The sequence below is a fragment of the Leiobunum rupestre genome, chromosome 2 (genome assembly GCF_980474605.1).
Source record: "Leiobunum rupestre chromosome 2, qqLeiRupe1.1.hap1, whole genome shotgun sequence".
Lineage (NCBI taxonomy): Eukaryota > Metazoa > Arthropoda > Arachnida > Opiliones > Sclerosomatidae > Leiobunum > Leiobunum rupestre.
Genome location: NC_143385.1, coordinates 90,625,135 through 90,636,328, shown reverse-complemented (window position 1 = coordinate 90,636,328; position 11,194 = coordinate 90,625,135). Strand labels below are relative to the sequence as shown.

At 33.9% G+C, this 11,194-nt stretch overlaps 2 protein-coding genes across 4 annotated transcripts in view; one reads left to right on the top strand and one right to left on the bottom strand.

The window, feature by feature from the left end:
- Positions 1–665: 665 nt before the first annotated feature.
- Positions 666–3,527, top strand: LOC149960325 (uncharacterized). Of its 3 annotated transcripts, none has more exons than XM_090165230.1 (2): positions 666–697; positions 1,966–3,527. In XM_090165230.1, the coding sequence occupies exon 2, from the start codon at positions 1,977–1,979 to the stop codon at positions 3,096–3,098; it is 1,122 nt and encodes a 373-aa protein (XP_090021356.1). In that variant the 5' UTR covers positions 666–697; positions 1,966–1,976; the 3' UTR covers positions 3,099–3,527. The 3 variants fall into 3 exon arrangements, with proteins under 3 accessions (XP_090021356.1, XP_090021355.1, XP_090021357.1); XM_090165229.1 differs by lacking the exon at positions 666–697 and adding an exon at positions 1,125–1,406; XM_090165231.1 differs by lacking the exon at positions 666–697 and adding an exon at positions 1,151–1,317.
- Positions 3,528–9,333: 5,806 nt separating this feature from the next.
- LOC149960324 (protein argonaute-2-like) overlaps positions 9,334–11,194 on the bottom strand; it is a 37,383-nt gene continuing 35,522 nt past the window's right edge. Inside the window, exon 13 of the mRNA XM_090166663.1 lies at positions 9,334–9,554. Within this exon, the coding sequence (XP_090022789.1) occupies positions 9,404–9,554 (151 nt within the window). The 3' untranslated portion in view covers positions 9,334–9,403. The remainder of the gene's footprint in view (positions 9,555–11,194) is intronic.

The window sequence follows — 11,194 nt, the reverse complement described above, 5'->3', positions numbered from 1 at the left end:
GGGGATCATGACGTGCGCCAAGTTCCAAGAAAGGCGAAAGGTTGCTGCTGCGGTTGGAATTCGTCCAGTCTTATCTCCGAAACAACTTGGGAGTAGAGAAAAACGAAGCTGTCCATTGTCCAATTTGAAGAGGAGCAAGGGTAAAATGGGTGTGGGGGGTGGGAGCGCTTTTAGAGGCTTAAGCTATCATAACGTTACTGTGGAACAGACTTGTAAATAGTGTATATTTTTAAGAGAGTCCACTGGACCCGGACCCCTCCGCCGATCTATTTTTTCGACGAGTCCAGGACTCTTCCCTCTTTCTTCGCCCCCCCCCCTCGTTTAAATTTATATGTTCTTTAATCTCTCTTTATTCCTCCATATTATATTTCGATCTCCACAATTCAAAAATGTATAATGAATAAAATGGTAGAGTTGCTACCTATGGATAAGCAAGGAGGATAAAGTAAACTAGTTCTTTAATAATTTAAAAAAAAAATTAATAAAATACAAAACAAAAAATACCCAATTTAATTCGGTCCCTAAAAATTGTACCTGTTTTCCGAGGAGTTTTCGTGAATGTATAGGGGTTGTGGCTTTTGGGCAGTTTTTCACCGAAACTGGGATTTTTAACTTTCGAACATTGGCAACACTGGTCTAAAGTTATCAGTATATTTGTAGCAGACGACCAGACGTCTACTTCATTGAAATTTGTAATGTATGTGCCATTCGCAAGTTTTGCATTTCTTTATAAAATATTAAATATATTCATTTGAAGAATATGAATTATCGTTTTAGAGAACATATAGTCATAATTCTTTGTTATTTCTAAAATTTTCTATCGCGTTTAAGTCAGTGTAATTAAAAGAAACTTCCTATAATCAATCTTTCAGATCTCACACAAATAACCTTTCTTTCTCCAATTTTTTTAAATATTTATTTTACTTTAAATTCGCGAAAAATTTATTTTAAACCCCTTTTCAAAATCAATATGCATTTTATCAATACCCGGTATCTATTGCATAATTTAAAATAATAGAGCTCCACATTTTTAAGTTATAAAAAATGAACCAAGCTGAAGATGAAATTGTTGAAAGATCTGTTTTTTTTAAAGATTTTTGAGTAACTGCTATCGAACCGTTAATTTTTTATTATGTTGAAAGATAGCAGATGATACACTGCTCTATCTTGAAGATAGATCCAGATGTAACCGAGGGGTACACTGCCGTACCTTTGACAGTGCTAAATGGACGAACTCGGTGTACAGATTATCTGAGACTGTCTTACCCCTCGGGTTTGACAGTGACATCACGGTTTTAGCTCCAAGGTGGCATATGAGTGCAAGATAGAGCCGCTCCCAATGATATAGAAATTTTTAACAGAGCACTGTCTCAACGTCTGCTATCTTTCAAAAGTCAAGCAAAAGTGTTTAAATTTTGTATTCCATTGGTTATCCGAGCGATCTAAAAATGTTGATCCGTCTCCTGAGATGGAATAGCTTTGAAAATTTGAAGACATAAATCCATCTCGGAGCTGCTCCTTTTTCCCCTATGGAATAAGTTTCTTTTTTCGGGGTGATCCTAGACCACTGGGATTGATTAGCCCAATGGAAAACGCTATAGGAGAGAATTTCTGAAGTAGATTATCAACTGTTGACATGCACTCTTCTCTGTCAAAGTTTTAGGCTCCCCATGCAATCAATCTTATAGTTCCTATAAAATACCACACTTAAGTTTTTTATCCCATGTTTCGTTATTTTTAGTTCATTAGATTCATTTTTAATTTGGAATTTCTCTCCAAAAACAAGACCATCACAATATAGGCTCTGATTATTCTTTATAGACAAAGATTTCAAATTATCTCAGTCCGTAATAACTTTATTTAACTATATAAACCCAAACTCATATATTTGGACATTTTATCCCTACAAAACTACTACATTAAATTCTATAAATCTAGTATAACTACAAGTATTTTTTTTTACAGAATTTTTCAAAATGACTGGGGCAAGATGCTCTGTAGCAGTCTGTAGAAACTGCGTCATGAAAACGAAACAAGATGACAGAACTAAACACATCAGGTACCATAAATTTCCAAAAGAACCTGAGAGGATTACAATATGGATGGATAACTGTCACAGAGAAAAGAAATGTAACCCAGCAAATAGTTTTATATGTTCCGAACATTTTACTGAAGATGATTACGAAAGAGATCTTCAGTCTGAGCTTTTAGGCCTTGACAAAAAAAGGAGGTTGAAAAAAACTGCGTTTCCAACCAAATTACTCACAGCGCAAGATCTAGATGATTTTCTAGAAGAACAAGTTGATAAAAAATTAAATGCACCGTACATACCTCCACAAAATAAAGAAATAAAAATTGAAAATGTATTTTCCATGAATATGAATGATTCTCCTTCGTCGCCAATGACCAATTTTATGGAAGTCAACAATTTAGACCCAGAACGTAAACCAGTACCATTACCAGTACCAATTGTTCTTATGCTACCATACAAAACCTCTCTCAATAAGGAAACTCAAACCATTGATGTCCCAGTAGTTAATATACCAACCGAAAGAAAACCAAATTACCCCAATTCTGACTCTCAAAACAACTGCACCTGTGGTTATAAAGACAAATATGAAAAACTAAGCCCCAAGTTTAAAAAAATCAGTAATAAAACTCAGCTTTTGGAGAAACGATATAGCAATTTAAGACATTTATTTTTGAAGAATAAATTAAAAATGAAAGACTTGAAGAGAGAAAAAGCAATGAATATCTTAACAATTAAACGGCTGACCAAAGAAATGAAAACGCAAAAAAGTGATGATAACAAGAAAGATGAACAAATATCAAGCTGTGAAGCCGCTTTAAAGTCAGTTTTCTCAGAGAGTCAAATTAAGCTTTTGATGGGTAAAAAGAAAGTTGTGTGGACTGCGGAAGACTTAAGTAAAGCATTTACCCTTTTATACTTCAGTAAAAAGACGTATCTTTTTCTAAAGCACGTTATTGGAATGCCACTACCAGGATTGTCAACACTGAAAAGAACCGCTGCTAAATACAATTATAAAGGCAAAGAATTAGAAAAAGATGAAACAGAAATAAATTCTATGCAATCTTAACATGTACTGGACTACTGGTTAAAAACGTTTCAAATGAGTATTAATAGACAAATGCATGAAAAGATTTGAAAGAAAAACATGTATAATGTATGTTAGAAAATTATTTCTTAAATGGGAAAGTTACTTGTTCAGCAACTTGACTGATTATTGAATTCTCTTGGAATTGTTAATTTTTTTAGAAGAAACTGATGGTGTTGGCCAAAAGCCTTCTTTTATAGTAAATTACATAGAAGTTCAATCTTAGATTTCCTATTGAACAACGTCGAAGAGGTCAAAAAGACCAACAACATTTGGGAAAACTAAGATGTATTTATGAATTTAAAGCGATACATGGTACTTCAGCCGACAAGCCTTCAAGGTGAAGAATATGTAATAATTCTTAACTTTGTACTGCGCATCGGCTTAAATAAATATGTTTGTTTCTCCAAATGTTGTTGGTCTATTTTACCCCTTTACGTTGTTCTATGTTATCCTTAGACCAACGTTGGTTCCTCTTTTAATTGATTTCCTAGTTCTTTTAGAGTGGCAATGCAATATTCTGTAAAAGTAACCTTTATGATGACAGTGTATGTTTTGAAATTCCTATTGAATTTTAAATTCATCAATTGTTTTCTTTTTATTTGTTCCAGAATTTTATGAATGTTTATATAAACACGAGGGTTTTATAATAAATTTCATGCATTTTTAAACATCAGCTATGTATAATTTTATAAATGCAGAGATTGGGATTTAGTTAAGTTAGATAAAATTTATTATCCAAATCAATATCTTTAAAAAGCGTGTGGCGAATCAGTAAGGTTGTAGAGTAATTTCAAAGTGCTAAGTTCCCTTATTCAGAATATAATAATAAATAAAATTAAAGAATTTCATGCATCTAGGCTCACTGATTTTACTTGGACCCTGTCTTGTACCACTTACATTTAGGCAAGTTTATAGCGCTAGGCTCAAGCCTACTCAGCCTTGGTACCCTAATTTTTAAAAAATTATAAAAGTGAGAAGTAAACATTAAATTTAAATACATTGAACATTAATTTTTTAAAAATTGATAATATCAAAATCCTTGTTTTGAACACTTGATGTTATAAAATGTCAATTACAAACAGGCATTGGAAAATTGTGGCAGAATCTGTGACAATGTAGCTTATGCTTTGGACATTGCCCACTACCATTAAGTCTGTAAAATTTATTTTTTTTGTTAAGTTAATACCCAAGGAATTGAACTAAGTCAACTAGTGACTTATGAAGCCAATTACAAGTGGCCAGGTTAAAAGGGAGTAAGAACTTTAATGCTTAATGAATTAATGTCAATGATTTTCACATTTCTGCCACCTGATTTAATGGAAGCTTTGAATAATTGGCGCTAGTTACGTTTAAATAATAATAATAATCAGCTCGGCTAATACCCAAGGCACCACCTTCTAGCAACTTAAAATGCCATTAAACAGGTGACTGGGTTACAATGCGTAGGATGGTGCTGGCAAGCCTTCATGCCATGAAGTCCAACAGCTCCCTACACTTACTATTACCGTTAACCTCTACAAGTTAAAGCAAGTTTCAGCTCTAGGTGAGGTAGCTCTTTTTTTAACAGATGTCGCTAGCGTCAAAATCAAAACAAGATGCTGAAGCTACATTTTGACCCAAAAGGCGGGACATAAAAGTATGCTTCGCGTTTATTGGCTCGTTTTTAAATTTGTCAATAACTTCAATTATAGTAATTGTTTACTAAATATTATATATGGGATATATAATTTAGGTTGAAGTTCACTAAGTAGAGTAAAGTGGTCTAAATATAATTCTCTACAATGGCTCTGACAACGTTATTGTTTCGCTCTTTTAATAATACAGGTGGCAATGATAGAGCCGACAGTTGCTTTAAAGCAAGCTGTAAAGCATTTTAGCAGATGATTTTTTCGATTTAGTTCATACTCATAGAAGGGAGAGAACTTACAAACTCAACACAGAAGTTGCGCAAGCCTAAGCTTTCGTATTCTAATGTGTGTTCAGCTATACTGGGTCTAGAATTACTAATATCCTACAGGGAGTAAGTAGAAACTAATTTTAAAGTTTAATCTTTAATATGAAATAAATAGCCATTTGATGTCTAAAAACGCCTTTACTTTGTGTTCTTGAAGGCTACATTAACTATTGTATATTCCCCGAATTGTTCAGGAACTTATTACCAATGAAACATGGAATTACACAAACTTGATATCAACTAAAATTTCTAACTGTTAAAAACAAACTTATTGCCTATACTAAAAAAATAAAACTTACTTTGATAACTGGAAACCAACTTATTTATATGAATCACCTCTGGACTGCATTGCCAAGAGTGATAAAATACACGGATAGATAGAATATATAGTCAGTCCATAAAGAATAAGGACAAAAAAGGTAAACACTAAACAAATTTGAAGAAATTAAAATACTTTCAAATAGGTCTTCGAGCAAACCAAAAGACGTTAATGTTAAAAGTAAAAACCCTAAAATAACTAAAATATCCAGAAATTCCAATTTTGTCCCATTTGGGACTCAATTTAAACTAAGCACAAAACTTTAATTATCTTATTTGGGAACTTTTTTGGTTTATTACACAGATTAATTAGCTAGCTACGAGCCGCAAACACACCCCACACAAGGAGGACGCAACGAGTTTATAGACGCTCATTTTAGTGTGTACATATCCCATGGGCTAAGACACTTTAGCGCCTGCCACCGTTGGAATGGGAAAGTTCAGAAATATGTCTTATGCCTGTAAAATACTTTCCCAAAAGGCGCGTTCAATGAAAATTGTACACAAGAAAGGGCTACAGAGTGTTATAGCTAGCTACGTTCTCCGTGTGTGTTTGTGGCTTCTAGGGTTTTAGGCACCACATACTGTTTAATTTTAAGAAAAAATCGAATGTATTGTTGTTTGGGCATTGACCACTCATTCTTTCTTTTTGATTATATCTCAATTTTTTTAAGAATTCATAAAATCAATTAAAATTGAAAATAATAAATATTTTTAAAAGAAATATTACCTATTCCATCGGAAAATGTCTTAAAATTAAAAAAAAGTTTGCTTTGGCCAAGAATTGATCTATTTATATATAGAGAGAATGTTTATATTCAGTCAGTCGCGACGCATTAGAGACGAGTCGGGCCCACTTTTTTTTTCGGCCCGACCCGACCCGACCCGATAAATTAAAAAATCGATTTTGCCGGCCCGGCCCGGAAACCCGATAAGACCCGAAGAACCGCCGCAACCCATAGCATGAAGCTTTTTTATTTTATTATATAGTGTAGATGCGAGGGGCAGGTCACTTCCTTGGTTAACGACGCACTAGAGACGAGTCGGGCCCCCGATTGGGTCGGGCCGGGCCAATTTTTGAAATGACCCTTACCCGCGACTGCGTAGGTCGTGTGAAATGTTTCGGCCCTTCGGGTGTTGTACGAAGAGAGATAGAGGAAGAGAGAGGGGGTGGGAGAGAGATAGTCGTAATGAGTTCTGCGAGCAGCGCGACTAGCGTCTATTTCAAGGTCGTCTCAGTCGTCCGATTCGCCTATACTTCTCTTACGTTTTGTTTTGGTTTTACCGACGGTTTTACTTTCGATTTCACAGGGTTAAATTGTGTCTCGGCGTACTTTGAAATAATATAACTAAAATAATTCTAGATATTCCTGCGTCACAAACGACTAACGAGTGACGAACGTGTATTTTCCAGCACGGGAAGAACGAATTTAAAAGGTTCAACTCTTTTGCAACTAACTGTTCTTTACAAAAATTGTTTAAATAAATAAATGTCTCTTGTTATATTTTGTATTGCATATCTACATCTACACGAGGGGCAGGTCACTTCCATTTGGGGTGCGTCTTAATCATAGTAAAATGATTAAATCAGGGTAATCAAGATTAAAAAATCTAATCACGATTTAAACGAGATTTAATCATTCTAATCATGATCTAATCTTTTTAATCGGGATTTAATCATATAAACGAGATTTAATTATTCTAATCATGATTTAATCATTTTTATCACGATTTAATCAATATAATCGGTCGAATAGATAATTTAACATTAAAATCAAAACTAAAGTATGATTTAATTATACTAATCACGATATAATTTTTTTAATCAGGATTTAATCATTTTAAACAGATTTAATCATTTTAATCAGATTTAATCATGATTAAATCAGATTTAAACATTCTAATCATGATTAAACGTGATTTAATCAACTTAATCGTGATTAAATTGAATTTAATCAAAATAATCACGATTTAATCAGATTTAATCTTTTGAGGGGTGCGTCGTTAACCAAGGAAGTGACCTGCCCCTCGCATCTACACTATATAATAAAATAAAAAAGCTTCATGCTATGGGTTGCGGCGGTTCTTCGGGTCTTATCGGGTTTCCGGGCCGGGCAAAATCGATTTTTTAATTATTTCGGGTCGGGTCGGATCGGGCAAAATTTATTATTACGTTTTTCGGGTCGGGTCGGGTCGGGTCGGGTCGTGCCGAAAAAAAAGTGGGCCCGACTCGTCTCTACGACGCACCCCTCAAAAGATTAAATCTTATTTAATCGTGATTATTTTGATTAAATTCAATTTAATCACGATTAAGTTGATTAAATCACGTTTAATCATGATTAGAATGTTTAAATCTTATTTAATCATGATTAAATCTGTTTAAAATGATTAAATCTGTTTAAAATGATTAAATCTGTTTAAAATGATTAAATCTGTTTAAAATGATTAAATCTGTTTAAAATGATTAAATCCTGATTAAAAAAATTATATCGTGATTCGTATAATTAAATCGTACTTTAGTTTTGATTTTAATGATAAATTATCTATTCGACCGATTATATTGATTAAATCGTGATAAAAATGATTAAATCTAATTAAAATGATTAAATCATGATTAGAATAATTAAATCTAATTAAAATGATTAAATCATGATTAGAATAATTAAATCTCGTTTATATGATTAAATCCTGATTAAAAAGATTAGATCATGATTAAAATGATTAAATCTCGTTTAAATCGTGATTAGATTTTTTAATCTTGATTACCCTGATTTAATCATTTTACTATGATTAAGACGCACCCCAAATGGAAGTGACCTGCCCCTCGTGTAGATTTAGATATGCAATACAAAATATAACAAGAGACATTTATTTATTTAAACAATTTTTGTAAAGAACAGTTAGTTGCGAAAGAGTTGAACCTTATAAATTCGTTCTTCCCGTGCTGGAAAATACACGTTCGTCACTCGTTAGTCGTTTGTGACGCAGGAATATCTAGAATTATTTTAGTTATATTATTTCAAAGTACGCCGAGACACAATTTAACCCTGTGAAATCGAAAGTAAAACCCTCGGTAAAACCAAAACAAAACGTAAGAGAAGTATAGGCGAATCGGACGACTGAGACGACCTTGAAATAGACGCTAGTCGCGCTGCTCGCAGAACCCATTACGACTATCTCTCTCCCACCCCTCTCTCTTCCTCTATCTCTCTTCGTACAACACCCGAAGGGCCGAAACATTTCACACGACCTACGCAGTACGCAGTCGCGGGTAAGGGTCGGGTCGGGCCTTTTTTAAAAGCCCGGCCATTTCGAAAATTGGCCCGGCCCGACCCGGTCCATTTAGTTTTAAAATATAAAAAACCCGGCCCGACCCGGACCCGATTGAAAATTAGCCCGACCCGAAATTTTCAAAAATTAAATTTGCCCGACCCGACCCGTAAAAATTAAAATTTATTTCTGCCCGACCCGGCCCGAGCGGTCGGGCATAAAAAGCCTGACTCAATCGGGGGCCCGACTCGTCTCTACGACGCATCATGATTCATGAACCACGGGGGGAGGAAATGTAAAAGGAGGCGTTCTTATTTTACGCGTCACTCACGCTAATGTCACTCGCGTCAAGAGTATGTAATATTTAGGGAGCCAATAATGCGCCCTAAAATTAAGGATGTTATAGCACCAAATTACGTACACTGAAATATATGTTAGTCAAGTGTTTTTTTTTAAAGTGTAACTAGTGCAAAATACTTCAGGGCAAAGATTACAACTCTAGAAAAAAAAAGTAATGCGTTTCTTGGACACAAAATGGTGGTTTTGAAAAATTCTCAGTTTCAACAGTGTTTTACATTAAAATTATTTTAACTGTAGATCTTTGCTATTAAAAAGTTTAAAACGACAAAAGAAATAATGAATATAGTTTATACATAAAATTTGAGATTACAGTTGAATTTTATTATAGTTACCAATTTATAATACCTTCAATAAAAGGTTATTTAAAAATATGATTATGTTTTCAAACATAATACATGCTATTTTTGAGATTCTTTTGCAATAATATTGCATTGACTATTTCATCCGACAAGAAAATATCGCTGGAATCTGATGTTTGACTTTCTCTGCTGCTACTTCGTCGAGCAACAATACTGTCAATATAAAGTTTTGCCCTGAAAGAAAATAAAAATGGGGGTCAAAAGAGTTTTCAATAAAAAATAACATACTTTAACTAAATTTGAAAATATAAAACTAGCTACTTTATCACATTTGTGCTAACAGGACACTATATAGGTATACCCATAGAAATCTCATAGGTAACTAGAATGCTGCCGTGTAACTGGCAAATGGGCCAAACGCCGTGGCAGACGATAGCCAAATCTCAGCCAATCAGAGCTCAAAGAGTGGTTCTGCCAAGAATTTAATGTCACCAGAGAGAATGACGTCACCTATCTAACGCTATAGTAGCGGATCCAAGGAGGATTATTATCCTCCTTGGCGGAACCACTCGACGGCCTCTCATTGGCTGAAGGTTCAAGGCGAACTGGCGTCAAGCTCGGCCGTAGGCGGCAGCATTCTAGTTACCTATGAGATTTCTATGGGTATACCTCTACAGTTTCCTGGTGCTAAGCATGATATCTAATTAATAAACTTAGAAGGGAATATAACACCGACATTTTTGGCCATTATGATTTCCAATATTGGCCACTACCCTCCCTCTTATATGGCTTGCTTTTGATAGTTTGTTTGACAGGGTTGCCATAAAATGTTCCTGTTTTCACCAACCATTATAAAAGATTTTCAGACTTTTTAAAGGCCAAAATTTTTATTTTACTTTTATTTTATATTTTACTTTTATTAGAAGTTAATAAATTTCAATGGACTTATATTTCAGTAAAAGTTATTGCAATGTTGAAAATATTAGGCAAACTTTCAAGGAAATAAATTATAATCATAGAATGTCATAAACCTAGAGCAAAATTACCTTCAAAAAGTGTCAAAAGGAAATATAATTCCCTAACTTTTCCAGTACGTTTTACATATTCTTAAAATTCCCCAATTTTTTAAGCCCATATTTAAATTCCCTATTTTCACTGACATGTGGCAACCCTGTTTGAGCTTCCATAGTTGGAGGTTATATTCCCTTTATTATTAAAACATTTAATGCCATTTCTAAAATGCGCCTTATAATATCCCCCAATGGACCTTGTTTAATTATAGCAAATATTTGAGTAAAATGAGTTCAGCAACTATGTCACACCAAGTGTTTTTTTTTACTTTACTACTATTTACTCTAAATTATTCTTAATTATTTGTATATATTTTTACCAAACAATACGAAACTGAAACAAACGTCTTTTTGGCCAAAATATTTGTACATAATCGAAACTAAAATTAAAACTTCATTTCTAGCTAGACCTTTGTAATATTTAAAACTGAAAATAATTCTAAAACACTTTTTAAAGTGATACTGCTGTTGATTATTGACTAATAATAATCAACTAGGCATTAAGTATTTGAACTTGTGTTTCACTTTTAATAATTCTTTAGCAAAGATGTTAGAGAGTCAAAGAAGTGCAAGCCCTTTAATAGTTTTCCATTGGGCTGCTCCGAACAATCTCAGATCGCCCTGAAAAACGTATCTTATTCCATTCCATTGACCCAGTTGCTCCCTCGCGGATTGATCTGAGCTGCTCCTTCTCTCAATACGGAGATCGCCAATGGAATACGAACTTCATACACTTTTGCTTAACTTTCTGAAGATAGCAGATAATACACCTCTCTTAAAAATTTGTATTTCACTGGGAACAAT